The following is a 20,142-nucleotide window of genomic DNA, read 5'->3' on the forward strand; positions in this document are numbered from 1 at the left end:
ACAGTGCAGCAAGAGAATGTCACCCAACCTAGCACCCATTTCACCCTGCAGCTGGGAGGTGGCACAGGAAGGCCAAAGGAACTGTCATGAATGCTCTCTAGCTAATCCAGAAATACCAGGTGATGGGGCACTTCAAGATATCATGATCCATCTGTTCAGGCAACTGGAATTATTCCCACCAGCCAGTTCTAGGCATATTTGTTTCATAAAATATGCAAAATAGTAGCATCTCCTATTCAAACCTTAAAGTAAATCCATGGCTTCTTAGGGCAATTTTGTTCTCTTATTCCCTAAATTTCTTAATTTCTCCCACTTCAGTTAATATATATCAGAGAGAAACTATTCTTACTAATAATCCAAAACTTTCCTCATCAGATTCTCCAGTTTCCTGTGATTTCAATGACTCCATACCACCATTTCACCCTGCTCTCCAGTCTCAAGTATTACACCCTAACTTCACATCTTCCTGCTTCCCATTTTCCCACTTATATTCAGGATCTTTTCTTTGCTGTTTTTTACACTTGGGTCTTCCCTCATCCACAAAATAGTCTCAACATTTTCTTGGACCCAGACATAAGAAACCCATTTTCAGTTGTGAAATTATCCAATCATTTCTCTATCAAAAATATCCCCTGCAGAGAAGAATTTGAAATCTTGAATTTTCTACGAAAAAAAGCCCCTTTCTGTATTTTTGCAACTGCTTAGACCAAAGCCACAGCCCAGATCTTTGAGCCCAATGCATCAGTTTGTATATCCATGCTGAACAGCAAACAGAAAAAATAAGACAGATGTCTGGGATGAATTAACAGATCAGAAAAGTAGAGATTCCCCAGTTATGGTTTGTGGAAACAAACACCCTTCATCACATATTGACTATGGCTGTCTGGACACAGAAAAGGATATTATCTGAAATTATTTTATAATCAGACTTCAAGTCCCAAAAGCACCATGATAGCTACCATGAAGAAAGAATGAAACAAGAACAGATGGTAAGGAACTACAGACTAGTTAAAAGAAATGGGGTTTTTTTTAGATGGAACATTACCTGAATTTCTTATACTGGAGCTGTTCAATTTGGAATCTTTGATGACCAAGTGCTTAATCCAAAGGGTTGGTGCTGTGATTTCTGAAAGAGAAAAAATATCAGCTTTTAGGAAACTACAGCAACTAGTAAATACACGTTGTTAATCAGAATCATATAATGGTTTGGGTTGGAAGGGACCTTAAAGATCATTTAGTTTTTACCCCCTGCCACGTGCAGGAACACCTTCCACTAGATCAGGTTGCTCTAAGCCTCATCCAACCCAACCTTGGCGAATTACAGCGATGGGGTATTATCCACAACTTCTCCAGGCAACCTGTTTCAGTGCCTCACCACATTCACAGTAAAGAACTTTTTCCTTATAACTAATCCAAACCTATCCTGTCAGTTTAAAACCATTAGCTCTTGTCCTGTCACTACATGCCCTTGTAAGAAGTCTCTCTCCAGCTTTCCTGTAGGCCCACTTCAGGGACTAGAAGGTGCTGTTAAGGTCTCCTCAAGCCTTCTCTTCTCCAACTTTGACAACCTCAGCTCTTTCACTCTGTCTTCACAGAAGACAAAGTATTTGCTACAGTAGTGCCTTAACTGATCTATCATCTTTGTAGAGACAGGCTCATCTCCTGGTGGGGTCTTCCTCCTCTTACAAACCACCATTTGTAAATCTTCCACAAGGCTATCTCATTATCTTCCCATTCCAGGGAGTACCTCTCTGCTGGCAAAACATTTTTCTTCCTCCCTCTATTCCCCACTTCCTAATTTCTCAAGTCTAAAGCCTTTCTCCTCAAGACTTAGAGATCTCAAAGGTTATATTGTGTGCTATAGTATACTTTGTTTCTCCTGAAACTACATACGAAACCCGTATTTTAAAAAGTCAATCCAGATTTTAAATATTGCTCCAACAGCCCAAGAAAAGCTGGTCACAGTCAATTCCCTGAAACAAGCAACAACAAAGTCCGAAATAAATAGGTAGAGACATGAAGATATTTCTGGAAAGACTTGAAAGTCAGTCTATTAAAGAAACAAGTTTTGGTTAGAAAAGCATGTCTGATGCACTAACCAAGACATCCAAACAAAAATTTGTGGGGAAAAAGTGCTTAGAGCACCTCCTCTGAGGTGTGTTATAATCGACTTCAAGACACATCAGAACCTGCCCTAATCCACAGAAATGATACAACCTCAACATTTGATTAGAATTAGCAAAGAAGTACTTCATACCATGGGCTAGAGCACCTCAAGCACCTCAAGTGGCATTTTCAAAACTGATATTTTTGGAAAAAAAAAAATTCAGTTTCCTCAAGAACACACCTTAAATAGTTCCTCTAAGAAGTTTTCGCAGAAGTTTTTCTGACTCCCTTGTTGACATTTACATGGATCTGCTCAGCAAAGGGAGAAGTTGGCTGACTACAAGAGAATTACAAGAACATAAAGGGAAAAAAAAAGAATTTCCCCTTCCTAAAATATTTTCAGTTACATTGGTTGTAGGCATTAGAGTAATCATGTTCAGGGCATTTTTTTTTACATGGAAATACGAGCTGAACACTGTTAAGTAAGTTTTTGCTACTGCTGGAATATCAAAAATTGCCCTATCTGCAGGTTTCACTACACTATTTTAATCAATGGATTTATGGACTATTTCTATTTCCATTTTTGTGTTTCTCCTCTTCCTAGCTCTTACCCAATGTATAATTTGAAGTCGTTCTCCCAATAAAGGGCCAAAATCTGGGATGAAATTTAGCACTGACTCTGCACCATATGGACTGGGTATGTCTATGGCTGAAAAGGGAGGGACAACCAAAGTCAAGAGATGCTGAGGAATGAACAAAGGCCTTTAGAAACACAATGGTGCACATCTTTCACTGAGGTTGAAAGGTGCACCGAAAGGACTTCTAGGAAAAGAGGAGAAAGAGAAAGGAAAGGAAATTATTCCTTTGGAACCTACCATAAAAATGTATTTTCAATCCAGTTAACTTGGTCCTTTTTTTGGAATACAGGCAAGCAACACAGACTCCTCTGAACAACAGATATGTGGATAGAGTAGATTACTACAGAATTAAGAGATGAAGTTTACTAAAAAGAAAAGATGTTTAAAGAAGATATCTCCAGGAAATTACTACACCTAACATATTGAAACTAAATAGAGGGTGAATGCAAAATAAACAGAACCCGAAAGTGCAGGAGGGAATACAATTTTTTAAACCTATAGCAAGGATATTAATGAAACAGTCTTTAGCAGAGGAGAATCTTGTCCTAAGACTCACTATAAACATCTCTAAGACCTGCATTGTAATGATATAATTTTTAAAGAGATGGCTGATTTATGATTTAAACCTTGGACAGCAGAGTTTAGGTTACCTGATTTACATTATCTCTGGCACTGCTCTCTTATGCCCTCAGGAAGAATCATATGAAGTGGGAGGAGAACTTATGCCTGAAATATGAATTTTCATTATCCTCTAATGTAGGTGAAAAGATGAGAAAGGCGAACCTTTATCTTGGAGATGCTGGGGTCCAAGAGGTATCACACAGTTCAGGGGAAGCTGATTGTATTTAATGCCTTTTGAAAAAAGTCAGCCCCTTGTGTATTGAAGGTGGGCAACCAAAGGCAAAACATGAAAAAAAAAAATCCCATTTTTATTGTCCATTCATGTTGCTATCAGGTCCACCCTGACTGCCTGACTTTCAATATACAGGTTTACAAGAACCCATCAGTTCTCAAACCCAATGAAATGGAATGGCTTCTGGACTTCAACTCCTTTGAACATCTGTGAAGATTCTAGACCCAACAGGTGAATGGATAACTCTTTTGCCCTTCTCTGTCATCTGCCATTTGTGTCAGACTTGAAGTACAAGCCATTCCTCAGGAAGACCTAACCAAGGCATTGGGAGAGTATTCTAGTGAAGTATTGCAACATATTTGCTCAGATAGAATCAAGGGATTGTTCAGGATGACATCCTGAGGTGTCTAGTCCACCTTCTGATCCAGACAGGGTCAGCTAGAAGAACAGACTAAGTTGCTTAGGATTTTAGAATCGTAGAATATCCTGAGCTGGATGGAACCCACAAGAATTAAATCCAACTCCTGGCCCCACACAGGACAGCCTCAAGAAAAACATCATGTGCCTGAGAGCATTGTCCAAAAGCTTCTTGAACTCTGGCAGGCTGGTGCTGTGACCACTTCCCAGGGGAGCCTGTTCCAGTGTCCAACCACCCTCTGGGTGAAGAACCTTTTCCTAATATCCAAACTAAACCTGCCCTGACACAGCTTCATCTTGTTCCCTCTGGTACCATTCTTGGCCACCATAGAGAAGAGATCAGTCCCCACCCCTTCTCTTTCCCTCCTGGGGAAGTTGTAGACTGCAATGAGGTCTCCCTTCAGTCTCTTCCAGGCTGAACAGACCAAGTGACCTCAGCCTCTCCTCATGCAGCTTTCCCTCAAGGCCCTTCACCATCTTTGTTGCCCTCCTTTGGATGCTCTCTAGCAACTTAATATCTTTCTTATATTGTGGTGCCCAAAACTGCCACAATATTCAAGATGAGGCCACACCAGTGCAGAGCAGATCAGGACAATCATCTGGACTGGCTGGTGATGCTTTGACTGATGCATCCCAGGACACAGTTGCCAGACCCAACCTGCCCCTGTGCTTTATCCAGCTGGCTCAGAAAGGAAGCACAGAATATCACTTCTCTGGGCCATCTGTTCCACTACCTCATTGTCCTCATGGTAACAAAGTTTTTCCTTATATTCAGTCCAACCATTTTGTTTCAACTTGGGACTGTTGTCTCTCACCATGCATTATTATGAAGAGCCTGGCTCCATCTTCTTGATAAATTTCCCTGGCGATACTGGAAGGCTGTTATTAGGTCACTTTTAAAGACAAATGCTTCTTACTCTTCCTGGTCTACCCACTTCAACAGACTGTTGGAGGCAGCATACTCAAAAAGTAGTGGATTACAAAAACCTTTGGTCAGACACAGAATAGGTTTTCTTGTTCTTATTGTTACAACCACCAGTGAAATCTAGTTAGTCCTATTTTACTAGTAGAGATGACAAAAATACAGAGTGACAAACTTAGAAGAGGTTATTCATCGATGCATAGCTTGATTAACCTGTCTATCAGTCTTTTCTCCGTGTTCCATAAGGGACACTGCTAATACAACAGGAAGCCATTGCATTAGTCATTCTCACTCAAAGTCTAGGAGATAAGGTTTTGCATAATACATTGCAACATTTGTGAGAGGCAATCTTTCATCACACAGTCCAAGCCCATTTATCAGACTTGAGTTTACCTACAAATCAATGTGAAGGTTTTTGGTTGAAAATGTTTTTCATAGAAGAGAGGATAACACTTTTTTTTGACTCTGCCTGTCCCCAGAAGGACCAGAAAAGGTCTGTTCAGTATACCACTTCAAGAACTTTGCCCAGTTCTATCTGAATGACAAAAATGTTGAACCTCTCCCAGAAGGAGCTTCTGAAAAGGCTGTATTAATCACAATCTCATTTCTGCATTCTACTAGTCCATTCTTTCCTTTGAATATCTATGAGCATCCTCTCAGGGGAAGACTTAAAGGTCAGAAGTTTGTGATTACAAACAGTAATTTAATACAGTATCAGCTTGCTGCCAGGAGGAACTTTCTTTTGATATAAACAAGACATAGTCAGCATGGTTTCAGTCTCCTTTGTTTATTTGAAAATGCTTTTTGCTCTGAGGGCTTTGCTGTTTCTTAAAGCTTACAAGAAGATTCTTACAAATCTACGATCACTAAATGAAAGTGATAGGACTACAGCATCTTTCCATTAAATAAGTTATTTTAGCAACAATAAAACCCCACCCCATCACCTATTTTTACAAGAAGGCATGAAATATCAACAGTACAGTACCACCTACTTTGGTTCAGTAGCCTCCATTTCTGACTTTGACCTGATTTAGAAAAAAACCTGTGAAGTACAGCAGACCACTATGAAATGCATCGGCTTTCCCTCACTGCCTTATGATCCCCAGTTTCAGATATGTCACAGAGTGGTTCATGCTTTGGCCCGTAGCTTTACTATAATGGCTGTGGGTTTAAAACTGTAGAAAACATGCACTACTTCTAAGCAATATGCAAGATATAAGCAGTTGCTACTAGGCCCATTCATTACCAAAGGACCACTATCCCCACTGGTATTTATGTTTGTATGTGCAAAAGGCCTGAACCCTCTGTGATGACAGCCGTTTTATCCTTGTTTAAAGGCTTCCAGTAGACTGAAGTCCGAAATTCTCTATCCAAAATAACACAATTGCAAGATTGCCCATTTGAGAAGGAAACTGCCTGGGTGGGCCATGAATTAAGTGGGCCCAGGACAATGACTTCATTTGCTTAAATAGTGTGTGCGTCAATGAAAGCAATTGCTAAATAAAGAAACCTCCCAGCAATTTTCATGCAAGTCAACATTCACAAGCTGCGGTTTAGCATTACCCTTCCTTTTGTGAAGCTGTAACACATTGCAGAGGTTATGAAACTCCCAGAATCATGAGGGTGTAGATAGTAAAGGGGTAAGGACAGTCTACAGGAAGTTGTCATTTCTGACTTGATGCACCTTTTTTTTACTTGCTCTGACACTTTTTACTCCCAAGATGATGCCAAGAATCTGGTCAACTGGTGTTATTGTTGGATTCCAGAAGAGTAGGGAGGATGTAAAAGGATTAGGGAAATGCCTGAGGTCCCAAGGGCACTGTGAAATTTGGATAACTTAGATTCACTGGCTTTTCTGCTTTGCAGGATAAAGAAAGCATTTAAGCCATAAATCCCAGGGTAAAGGGAGAGAGAAGTAGCTTTTTTGGTTGTTATTTTAAGTGATGTTCTTACCTTCTCCGTCGAAAATAGGCTGGGTTTCCATGGTAGGCGTTGGCTTCGAACCATCATCTGAATTGAGGGTTAAAAAGAACCGAAAAGAAACTACCATTATTGAGGTAAATACTATCTACTCTCCAGTACAGTTGAATGATTGGGATTGGTACATGGCCCGGCCAAGTCCAGAAGAGAAGGAAGACAGACAGAATGAAATCATTTTATGCTAACAGCAATAACATTCACATAAAACATGCGTCAAGCACTATCCTTAGACTTTGAAAGCCTCCCCCCTCCCTCCACAAACCACTGGTGTGTATCACCTGGTAGTTTCCCCTTGTTGCACTGATCAAGCAATCAGCTTTTTAGCTTCATGTCACTTTAGTTTCACACAGGCTATTCCTTGGGACAGCAGAGGTCTAGAGATTTCTGTCCCATTGTGTCTTTCTCCACATTCCTTTTGTTCAAAAGAAAACTTTTCTTCTGAAACTTACCTGTGTAGAACCTGGAACCAGTATTCACTGCAGAGCTGTTAGAAAGGGATGGTCAATAGCAAGTCTTTTTTCTTAATACGACTGCATCAAGGTGTTCTCTAATTGTAATGTGGTGACAATGTCTTCTAATTGCAAAATTGTGGGAAAAGGACTTCTCTTACATTAGGTTTCTCATGTGCAAGAATGCTCCATGTCTTCTGACCACAATTCTTTCATAATTAAAAGCCTCAACCAAAAAAACGTTCCACAGGAAATACAAATCTTGATATTTAGAGATCGACCACAGAGAAAAGTGTTCAATTTACAATTTCTTTGGCTTAGTACACCTACCCATCATATCTACAGGTCCAGCCTGGATTCGGGCTAAGTCTAATTTCCTCAGGGCTCAGAGGGAACTGGATTTCAAGTCCCAGCTTGGAGCATCTTTACACAGCACTAGAATGTTGGCATAGCTTTTAGTGAGGCAAAATTTCTGACTGTGAGCAAGCTTAACTGGAAAAAGCTGCAGAGCAAAGTCTCTTATTACAATGCAAGATTAGAAAATAGAATGTTGTCGGTATTTAAACTAAATATGAGAATAGCCTAGTATATTGGGTTTGTGTGGCCAGCTTCTGGTAGTGGTGGGGGGGCCTACTGGAGTGGCTTCTGTGAGAAGCTGCTAGAAGCTTCCTCCATGTCCAGCAGAGCCAATGCCAGCTGGCTCCAAGATGAACATGCCACTGGCCAAAGCCGAGCCAATCAGAAATGGTTGTAATGCCTCTGTGATAACATATTTAAGAAGGAAAAATAAATTGTTGTGCAGATGTTATTTCAGCCAGAGAACAGTGGAGTGAGAATATGTGAGAGGAACAACTCTGTAGACCAAGGTCAGTGTAGAAGGAAGGGCAGGAGGTGCTCCAGGCAGCAGAGCTGAGGTTCCCCTGCAGCCCACGGTGCAGACCACGGTGAGGCAGCTGTGCCCCTACAGCCCATGGGAGATCACAGGGATGCAGAGATCCACCTGCAGCCTGTGGAGGAGATTCAAGCTGGAATAGGTGGATACCTGAAGGAGGCTGTTACTCTGTGGGAAACCCATTTTGGAGCAGGGTCCTGGCAAGGACCTGCTGACCCACAGACAGAAGAGCCCACACTGGAGCAGGTTTTCCTGGTAGGACTGTGGTCCTGTGGGGGACCTATGTTGGAGCAGCCTGTGCCTGAAGGACTGCACTCTGTAGAAAAGTGACCCACAGTGCAGCAGTTTGTGAAGAACTGTTGTCCGTGGGAAGGACTCACATTGACGAACATCATGGAGATCTGTCTCCCATGGGAAGGACCCCACGCCAGAGCAAGAGAAGGACTCTTCTCCCTGAGCAGCAGCAGGAACTTGTGATGAACTGACCATAACCCCCATTCCTGGTCTACCTGTGCTGCTTGAGGGGGAGGAGGTAGAGCTTGGAAGGGAGGAATGATGAGGGAAAGTGGTTTTAAGGTTTATTTAATTTCTCGTTATCCTGCTCTGATTTTGTTAGTAAAAAATTTAGTTAATATTCCCAAGCTGAGTCTGTTTTGCCTGTGATGGTGATCAGTGAGTGATCTCTTCTGGACCTTATCTCAGCTCATGGACCCTTTGTTATATTTTCTCCCCTGTCCCATTGTGGAGGGGAGAGAGCAACTTCGGTGGCTGCCTGACATCCAGTCAGGGTCAACCTACTTCACCTGGAATTGTTGGGGTTTTTTATCTTTTGAAATAAAGAGACTTGAAGCTTGCAATTTCTAGCAACTATTTTTTGTCACATGTTATGGGCAAAAGTGGTACTAGGCATCAAAGTGGGCAGTAACCTAAAATGTAAAGTTACACAGTGAAAATTTGTTGGAGGGAGGAGTCCATGCCAGAAAAGTTAGGCTTGCCTCCATCTCTGTGGCCAACAGATGCACAGGGCAAACAATATCTGGAAGAAAGGTACATGGGACAGAGGTAGCAGTAACTGCCCTTAGCCTTCCCTTGTATCAGTTCCATTTACAAAAGTAAGAGACCATTGGAACAGGAAAGAAAGGGCAGAAGTGGAAAACAGAAGCTTGTAGACTTTTTTTACCCATACTTGTATTTGCAGTTTTATAAAGTGAGCAAAAGCCTTAACACCTCTTTCACTTTTCCCTAATTTTATCCATTTCCACAAAGTAATCTAATTCACAGAAAGCAAAAACATGCTGATAATTCCATCTCAACCTCAGAGATACACTGAAGTAAAGGAGGTTGACAGAAATGAGCGAAAGACGCCCTGTTGTCATGTTCCCTCTTCATCATTGTATTTGGTTTTATGCTTAACTGCAAATATAACAAAAAATACTTGGAAGAAAAAATACTTACCATTCCTCAATCAACTCTTGTTCTGAGCTTTCCTGTTATTGGGCATTGCCAGTTACATGGATAGGCAGTACTTTTTTTTTTTTTCTTAAAGTTTGAGGAACTGACTTGGAAAAAAATCCTGAAAATTGTTTAAATTACAAGGAAGAAGATTCTGCCCTTTAAAAAAATCTTTGGATAAAAGTAAATAGCTGATCTTGACTTTTTTTTTGTTAGAGTAGGCTGCTCTGCTTCTGCAAGATTCCAGAAGCCACAACTGTGGCTTGTTATTTATTTAGGATAACACTTTACACTGTAAAAAGGCAGTGAACAGTATGTAATTAGCATGATTGGTTTTACAGATTGAGAAATCAACCCAAAACTGCTGAAGACACTCATAGAACAACTGTAAGTCAATAATTCTTAAGTTATACAAAAAAGGAAGAGACCTGACATAAAAAAAGACTAGTACAATAATAAGTTTCTTCTTATTGTTCTCATGAATGCTTCTGCACAAAGTAATTACAGAAGTGCTTTTCAGATTTAAAGCAGCAACCCAGAAACCAACAGTGGGAAAAAATCAGAAGTGGATTTGAGCCACAGCACTTTATCCAAACCATTATGTGAACTTTGGCAGAACTAAGGACACTTCAGGTTCAGGGCAGTTCTTTTAGATTTGTGTATGTGAGAACACAGCAGCAATTACAATTTGTGAAATACATTCTTCTTAAAGAAAGAATTTTGCAGCAGCTTATGTATGAAGCTAGGCATTAAGCTACTGAAGAGTATTAAATAAACCCCTCAGTTCAAAGCTACTGTTTAAGATAATCTCCGTAAAACGGCTCAGTGAATTGCACAGTCATTTCCTTACTGGCCTACTAAGGCCAAATTGTCACTAAGTCCACATTGTAGCAGCACCCAGTACAGTATTAAGGGTTTTGCAAATAGATGGAAATATAATTACTCCCCTGTTGTTTAAGCAAGTAGAGTTCTTTCATCACACATACAAGAAAAAACGCAATAGACAAGAGCCCTGTAATTACAATCACCATTTTTCAAAAATCAAAAGTCAAGGATATTTCTGATTATTTTTTAAAGGTCATGAAACAGTCACATAAAAGACAAAAATTGCACTTCATTAAAAACACCATGCTCACTTCCCAGGCGCCAGCTTCATACTCTGAAATTACTAAGTTTTTTCCTTAACTGGAGAATTTTCAGTAGCTAGCTCTCAAACTAGCTTATGGCAAAAAACTTCACTGCTGTTCCCATTGGGCAGAAAATAGATATGTCAAAATTTTACAAAACTTTGACATATCTATGTATTACCCCCAGGTCTGTTTTTTTTTTTTTTTAAGTATTAAAAAAGAAAACAAAACTTGTGTTTGTGCATGGGGTCTTACTTGTCTACTCGTATTTGATTTTTCTCTCATTCAATGCTCCATTCATTACACTGAAAATTTGTTCCACTGGCCTGTTTGCTCCTTGTAAACAAGGAATAAGTCCTATTTTACATACCTGAAAATTTTGAACAAACATTTTGTATTCCTTAAATAAATATTTCAACATAGAACAGAAAAACAAGGCTATTTCAGAGACCTAGGGCCTCCTGTAATATATGAAATATAGAGGATATTGTTACTTTGGGTACAAAGACAATGAAGTATGTTCACTGGGCACCACCTATTCTTTTTGTTTTTCAAAAAAGCTATTAAATTTCACACTTCCAAAAGAGGCACGTAACTGCAACAGTTTCTTATGCACAGCATGTCACGAACTGAGACAAAGAGGTCAAGTGCTACTTCCTAATCCCTCTATATATCAATGCCTCCAGATAAGGAACTCATATAATGCAGAACCGCTTCCCTTGGTTGCAAAATATTTCAGAGCCTTGGTGAAGAGTTCATTGGCATACATGTTTTACATGTTTTTCATGTTTTACAACACAGCTTTAATGCCCATTTTCTTTTCCCAAGACCACTGAATACAGATAGTATCACTCAACAGAATACTTCTTCTTGGGACAACATTTTAAAGCTACAAAACTCCTCTCCAGTAAGTCTCCTTTTCCTAGGGTACACTTGTAAGAGCTAAACAAATTTTTCTGGCTCCATTGCTGTCAACTTTAAAATGGTATTTTTACCTTGCCTCAGGATAAGAGTAAAATTGGCAGGTCAAAATGAGACTCTGTAAGCCATTTTCACATTAAGACACCATGGCTATAAACCAGAAGACCACTTGCACTACTGCTGTCAGAAGCTCATAAGCAAGAACAGTTTTTATTGCATTATCCTGACAATTACTCAGACCAGGGACAATTACTTGCACGTCCTGATCTACTGCTAGTGCTGGGCAAGAACTTTATGCTCTCACCAGGATTCCCCTCCCTTAGCCTTATCCTTGTAGAATACCTAGAAAGGATCCACATCTGAAATGACTGCAGCATACACTGGGGTTGAGGGACAAGGAGATTCAGTTCATGCAAAAGACAACTGTTAAAGTGATCTCTTTGCTGTGAAGGACAAGCACTGAAGACAGGAGCAACTCTTTATGCCAGGAGAAAACTAGACTCCCTGCCATAAAAAAAGCATTAATTACTATGAAAAAATGTGAAGTAACTGCCTGCTGCTGCGAATCAATCTTCTTACCTCAAGCCACCTAATGGAAGCCAGATAAAGGGGAAAGGTAGGAGATAAAAGTGATATACAGAATGTTGAGGTTGCTTAGGAAGTGTGTAGGTCTTGGTCTGTTAACGTGATGATGCACTTATACAGATGACTTTTGCAGTGGGTTTACCTTCCTGGGTAGGAGATGTGATATAGGTAATTAATTTTGTGTTCTCAGTGGAATTCACATGACAGTCTGTAAACATTTCTTGCATTTTGAAGAGCCCAGGTGCTTATGGAATCAACCATCCAGGCCTTATACAAAATTAAGTCTTTTTTGAAAGTCTACAGCATGTACATCAATAGTTGCCAGACTTGAGTCAGCCTAACAGAATAAGCAGATGAGAATTTTAAGTGCATGGTTCTGCTCTGGGAGGAGCAGAACCAGTGTCATGTGATTCCTTCACCTATCACCACCTGGTTTTGGCTGAGCTATTACAGAGCATAGCTGAAGCTAAATAGGCAACTTAGAGCACAGAGAGTCAGGACAGCAAGCAAATTCTTAGGATGTCCTGTTCAAGCAAATTCTTAGGATGTCCTGTTCAATGCAGCAAAGTCCACCTTCAGCAAATCTGTTAAGCCAACATGAAGGGAGAAGAGCTTTCCTAGGCTTCAGTACTCCTGAATACACACTTATTTCTGCAGCTTTAGTAACTCTGGTCAAAAGAGCAAAAACTTGCCAGGCCAACTAGGCTTCCTGTGTCTGTGCAGTTCCTGAATCTTGAAGATGCAGTTTTACAACTTGGACATATCTACGTATTACCCCCAGGTCTGGGGGTGTTGTTTTAAGTATTAAAAAAAAAGACAACAAAACTTGTGTTTGCACTACAGGGGGTCTTACACAAAAACACGTGCTCCTTCCAATATTATAGGGGAGGAGCAAGTTGTTGCCTTAATCACAGCCCTTCCCTACATCAAATGCAAAGATTTCACAATTAATTTAATAGTCTATGCAACTTTTATGCAGAGACTTATACCGCCAATATAAGTGCAGAAAGTTAGCATTCATGCCAAAAAAATTATGAAATTCTTACAATCCAGCCAGTCAAGATAATTTCTTGCCAAGCAGCTGAAATGGAAACACACCAGTGCAGATAGACTTCTCTGCCAAGTTTTCACACTCCTTTCCACAGAATTATTTAAGTTAAAAAAGACCTTTAAGATCATTAAGTCCAACCACTTCTATGTATGGAGATCCCACAGCTGTTAAGAAAACAATCTCAACTTTTTAAACCAAATCAGCAAAAGCAAGTTCTCACTCTTTATTGCCTTCATTTTAAGAAACAGCAATAATGTGCTGCCTTTGGATATAACCACCCCCAAACACTTGGACATGGACCAAAATACAGTAAAGTTTTGCTTAAAAAGGTGAAAATATGCCCAAGTGCTAAACATGCAAGGGCTCTGTATGGCTTAATGATCTCCTAACTGTAAAGGTTGACTTGCACTGTCATTGCAGTAATTTTTCTCTTCTTACATCAACTATTCTGTATGCCATATGGATGCAGGCAGCCTTTACTTGAGCACTGCATTCCAGATAGGATGAGTAGCCTTCCCCTGTGCCTTCTGGAAGGCATTAGTTCCCCCCACTTCCTTCTCACATCTCCCTTGCAGGTGCATCAACATGAAAAAAGCCACTCAAGCCCCAAGGACTTCGTGGTCCAATGTAGTCAGTGTGTTTGTTTGGCAGCACAATTCTTCGCCCTGCAAGAAAGCCTATCCCATGCACAGACAGCTGGAAGTAACTCTGACCCCTGTGACACAATTCAAAGCCTCCTGTTTGGCTTTTTGATTCCTGATTGACACATTCACTGCCAGGCAGAGATAAATGCTGCTAGGAGGACAATGTTGATCTGCTCCAACTATTCTTGTGAAGGATTTCTTCAGAATAATAAACAAAAAACATTGGTGTGCTTAAGTCTCTGAATAGAACTGGAGGTAGACAGAGAGGGGAGTGGAGTGCTTTACAGAGGCTGGTGAGTCGATTGAAGAGTTAATTGTTTGGGTGTACAATGAGTTTATTCTGCCCACAAACAAAGAGCTCCCTCTTCCTGGGCCTGCTCCTTCAAAAGAAAATGTGTCAAAAGGGGTCTGGAGCAGCACTCTGTTAATATAATGCTCTAGTCTCTGGAATTCAGTGGCTTTGAAACTGCCAAATATTAAGATTCAGATAGAATCTCTCTAAAATCCAAAGTTCTTATTTACTGTGTTAAGTTCTCAAGGTACTTCAGTAATTAGCCAAAACAAACCTTCCCTCTAACCAATAATTCTTAGCAGCTTTTAAACAGTTTCTTTTGAAAAATAAAGATGAAGTAAGGTATTACCCTTCAAACATAATGTTGTAGACACCTTTCTCAACATGAGATTGAGTTTTATATTATTTCAATTACACATAACTTAAAAGTGGCCCTGAATGTCTCATATTTGGGAAGATGGAGAATACCAGTCCACAGACCTTGCACTATAATAGGTCAAACCAACACAATGTCCAAACACACCCTGTGCCTCTGGGAAAGTTTAGATCCAGATTCAGATTTGAACTCTGCAGGTTGAACCAAGCCCTATGGTAATTACCACGTAAAATACCTGACTCACTTCTATAAGTTATGCAAACCTTTCTGAAGAAAAAGATCTTCCTAGTACTGCTGCATGGAAGACAAGGCAGTTGGAAACTGAGCCATTACAGTTTACCACTTCGATGGTAACACTTAAGGATTTTGGTGTCAATGCAGAGACGCATATGTTATAGGAACAAGCAGCACCCATAAAGCTGAGAGAATTAAGCTGAGTTGTTTGTGAACTTTCTGGTGATGTAAATTTGTACTCGTGAAAAGTTGTTGTTTTAACACACTCATACAAATGTAGCACTCCAAATAACATTTTTCCTCAGGTATATGGGCATGCTTCCAAGCAAAAGACAAAGTACCTTAAAATTATTAAAGCCATTCTTTTAGAGCGCTCACCTAATTCAAACTTGAGACTCACCCTTTTCTCTCCCCTTTTTCAAGCAAAGATCCCAACTATAGTACAATGAACTGATTTAGGAGGACAGCAGGGAGCCACAAGTTTGTGTGATCTCTCTTTTGTTCTAGTGAGTAATAAATGAGGGATTCAAAACCTCAAAACCTGTAAAATAAGATTTCTTGGTTTGCAGCCAGTTTCTCTCCAAATTGTAAACAGTAAACCACAGTCTTTAACAATTTTGCAGGCTTGGAGTTCTGGACAAGAAGCAGCAGTATCTCTCAACTAGACTGAATACAGATTAATTCGGAACAAGGAAGCTGCACAGAGTCCTGTTGTTTGGAACTAGAATTCTCAGTTCATTTTTGGGCCAAAGTCCAACACAGAGATGATCTCTATCAAAGCAATTTATACAAAAGATATGGGTTAGAAAAGCAGATGATCAGATTTTAGTTTGTTTAATAGAGCATTTTTGAGGTCAAAGGCAAGGAAGCCTGAAAGGAGAAGACCTGTCACTGTGCATAGGTTTACCTTATGCAGACTTTTCCAGTTTGAAGACTTCACAGCCAAATTCCTTCACAAAAGGTAAAGCATGTCTCTTTGAAGATTTGGAAGTAATAAGAAAAATAAATGCCCAAGGCTAGATTTGAACCTTATCTGTTAAAAAGGTGAAGCAGGTAATAAAGGTCATGTTACTTTGAGACCATTTCCAGTCTAGAGTCACACAAAAATATGGAATCACTAACAAGCTGTGAAGACATTGTTCCCCCCCCCATGTCCTCCCCCCATTTTCAGAGACTTGTTATTCTCACCCTCCCCCAACACTCCCTGCAGCAGTTTAATCGGTGAAGTCTCCAGATTCTGCTTGGGTCATCTGGTAGGTTTTCAGACAGGATCACAGCCTGCCTGTCGAAGCAGAGCGATGTTTCACAGCTGCTAGCAATGTTCTGCACGGCTAAAGAGATGAATCTGCAACACCGTGGAGTGTGGCACTTCTCCTTATGTACCAGCCACAATTTCAGTGGCGTAAAAAGATCAGCCACAACAACATATGGGAAGGCTATTGGAATGCTTACACACCTAAAGAACGTACACAGTCTGCAGAAAGAGACTCCTGAGGGGAGTAAAGAGTATTTTTCATTCAGCTGTGTACTTAAGCTATCCTTTGAAAGTCCAATGCCATCCCCCTACTGATACACATACCCAAGGAGAAATGGAGATACGACTAAAAGAATCAGGGAGACTAGACGGGTTTTTGAACTGGCCATAACACATAGCACCAAAAACTACCCACTACCAAAATTCATGACTATTTAACACTTGCTGAAGAATGACGACAATTGCAAGTTGACAATGGCAGCTGGCTACAGAGACGGCAATCAGTTTCAAAACCGAGTCTCCCAAGACTCTTTTGGACCAGCAGACACCTTCATGGCTCAAATAGCATAGAAAGGCTTTGCTGTGCTAAATACAATCCAGAGAGCTGTAAATCCAGTACTGCCCTTTTTCTCTACAGAGAAGGATCAAGATAATGAAGACGAGAGGAAGAATTGGAACAACCTTATTTTTCAGGGAGGTAAGCAACTGAAAGGAAATAAAACAGCTGTAATAAACAGTGAATAAAGAAGAATTAGGTCCTGTATCTGTGTAACAAAAACTGTATCCAAGTGCATATCAATATATGCTACAACCAAATTATTTGTAAAAGATCATGCTAATCCATACATGAGACGTTGGGCCATCTTGTCCCAAGAGGGAATACTGTCTGTAGTTTAAAAAAAAAAAATGAGAAAAGGGAAGTGATTTAGAAGAGGCACTGTCATACATGGCTGTTCCAGACAGTCCTGGCAGTAAGCTTCACAGGGAAACTGGAGAGAAGAGGTAGAAGACAGGAAAATAGAGTAGCAATATTATAAGGTAAATCACAGTCCCCCTTCAGCAAGAGTTGGAGCATACACTATTAGGAATGTTTGTTGGTGTTTTTCGTTGTCTTTTGAGATTTTTTCTTTTAATCCAAAGCAGAAACACCTCCAAAGTGTCAGCATTACTTACACTGCAGAGTGAGTGATGAAATCAAGGAATCAGCAATACCCAGCACTGAGAATGTTTAAAAATAGAATGATGGAGGAAAAGTACAGGAAGAGATGCTTACCTTTCTATAACTTCCTACTTGGTAGAAGAATATATTTTTATCTCACCCTGTAAACAGTACAAGTATTATAGATACTGCAGGACTTTAAGGTACAGTGTCTAAATTTTGAACCATCTTCTGTTTGGCTCACTGCCTTGAGTGATATTTGACATACAACAGGGAGCAAAAAAGTTTCCGCACAAAGAAGTATTTTGCTTAAGGCACCATATCTCATAGCTAGATTTTTAGCACTTGACATTGCCCCAAACTTGGAGAGAAGTCTGCAAAAAGCTCTGTAGCGCTGTCAACGCTGCCTGATCACTCCTGGCAAAAGCAACAACCACCATATGATTGTTTAGTTTAGCCTCTCCAGTTTTATTCTACCTACAATATATCAACTTTTTTCAGGACCCTCTGCTTTGATGTGAAGTATTCTCTGTTTCTGCACAGCCTCCCACCCAAGACACTCTCTCCTCAACTACTTCTTCTAAAAGGCTGCTCAGAGTCCACAATCAACTACCACCTTGTCACTTCTAGACTGTGTAAGAGCCCATAAACTTGTGGGAAAGGCAGCACATCTTAAATGTCCATAAGGACATTGTGACTCTGATCTTAGACTGCTTTGCTGAACAAGGGAAAAAAAATTAACGACTGTTATTCAAGCTTTATATAGTAATAACCAGATCCCTAGCTGTGGAAACATTTTAGAAGCTACCTGAAAATATACAGTGACCTGGGGCACAGGGCATGAACAGTATGATTAGAATATCAGCCTCTCTTTCCTCTCTTGCAATACCACACATTCCCTTTCACTCCTTTCCTTTCAGCTCTGGTCTCTTTAAGGTAAAGACTCTATAAATTCCCTCATCTTCAAGGCCTGTAAGTGGGGGATGGAGACGGCAGCAAATTTCCTAGATCAATGGCCATTTGAAATTCAGACATATGGCTGAAGCCCTACAGCTGCATGTGTTAATTACCACACGTGTCGCCCGTAAAGCAGTCTGTTAGACACAAAAAGAAAACAGAAGAGGGGAAAAAAAGCCTTTCTGAGGGATTAAGTAAATAGTCTAAATTTTTGACCCTGCTCTCCCAGACACATGCCTGTGTGTAAGAACATAAGCTGCCTTCCTTTCTCCCAACACCTGCATGACTGAGGAAGCACAAGACCCCTTCCACCTCTAGCCATGTGCATTCAACATATCTCAAAGTGTACTTTCCCCCTTCTAGTTCCTCATTCCCAGCCTCTTCTCTCGCCAGCCCCTCTCCCTTTCTCCTTTAGAGGACTAATTCCTGGCTGACAACCAGACTAGCCTTGGGCTTACAATATGCCTTTTCATTTCCTTGCAGGCAAAGAGAATGGATACCTCACTGCTGTGTCTGTATTGCATGTGTGCAAATGAAGAAAAATGGGGGGAAAAATTGCTTTTTCCACAGGTTCCCCTCCAGCTCTGATCATTAAAGAGGAGAGGTTCAGAGCTTTAGTGAGTGAGCACAACTTTGCTCTCTAACTGCATTGCCCCAGTTAGTTCACCTCAGGACAAGAATTTTTTTTGTGTATGATTATGAGAGGAATGGTTTTTCTACATGAGGGAAGAAAAGGAGAACAGAGAGAAGCAGACAGAGTAGCTGAATCATGCTGGAAGGACCTCCAAAAAAATCTAACATGCTTCAGAAGGAAGTCTATACATACAAACAAAGCATCTCAATAATGTACACAGGGTATAAGTGACAATACATTCTCAATATTAAAATATTTTAAGATGAAGGTCATTACTCCAAGTTACAGACTGCCAGGCATCTACAGATGGACTGTTCAAAATGAACCAGACACAATGGAATTTAAGAACCATCATCATATAAAGGTGTATTTGTGAGCAGCTGAACAGTCAAGTCCTTACAGAAATTGCTTTGCCACAGCACCTTAAGGTCTCATCAAAAACTGAACACCAAGCTGAGCATAGTGACATGAAATAAGACACAGACCAGAGAAATTCAATCTGTGGGGAAGACTTCTTCCATCCTTAGCGTTTATCAAAGCATTTTGCAGTGCATAGCCCTTGCTATCAACATAGAACAAAAACCCAGACGAGCACACAGAGGGAAGCTATTTTTCCAGCTAGATCTGTTCTGAGAAGCTTTAATTCCCCTAGGTGCTGTCTCAGGAACTTGAACAAACATTAGGGTTGCTTCTCCAGCTTTCCCCTACCTTATTTACAAGCACACATGGTCTGCATGCATTCAAGCATTCCCATTATGGTTTCATAGTTTATCTCTCTTACAGAGAAACTTTGAGGCTCATGGGGCAAAGGAGTTGAAAGGAAAGTACTTCCAGCCCCTCAACTAAACACCTGCACCATGACAAAACATTTCCTGGTGCATTACATTGATTTGAAAGAAAACATTAACATTCAGACGTCTAGATTCTATAGATCATGGGAAGAATAATTTCAACAACTATTAAAAAAAAAAAAAAAGGTGTTAAGGCCACATAGATATAAAGTATTTAAACAATAAAAACAGCTTACAGATCCCAAATCTATTCCATTTCTCTGCAAGCTGTAATTGATCAGACACCAGAAATCCATGTATAGCACATAAACAGTTAATTATACCTTAACAGATGTTGCTTAATCAATTGTTAGTCTACTTATTAGATCTACTCACCAGGCTGCCCAATACTATGACTTAATAATTTA

General features: G+C 40.2%; 1 protein-coding gene across 1 annotated transcript in view; it reads right to left on the reverse strand.

The window, feature by feature from the left end:
- The window catches only part of SMOC1 (SPARC related modular calcium binding 1), a 135,837-nt gene that overhangs the window by 43,560 nt on the left and 72,135 nt on the right, over positions 1-20,142 (reverse strand). The window contains exons 7-8 of the mRNA XM_027879729.1: positions 6,890-6,946; positions 1,046-1,126 (exon numbers count right to left, since the gene is read on the reverse strand). Of these exons, the coding sequence (XP_027735530.1) occupies positions 1,046-1,126; positions 6,890-6,946 (138 nt within the window). The remainder of the gene's footprint in view (positions 1-1,045; positions 1,127-6,889; positions 6,947-20,142) is intronic.

This window comes from Empidonax traillii, unplaced genomic scaffold (genome assembly GCF_003031625.1).
Source record: "Empidonax traillii isolate 1590-97213 ecotype Southwest subspecies unplaced genomic scaffold, ASM303162v1 scaffold56:size2478089, whole genome shotgun sequence".
Classification (NCBI taxonomy): Eukaryota; Metazoa; Chordata; class Aves; order Passeriformes; family Tyrannidae; genus Empidonax; species Empidonax traillii.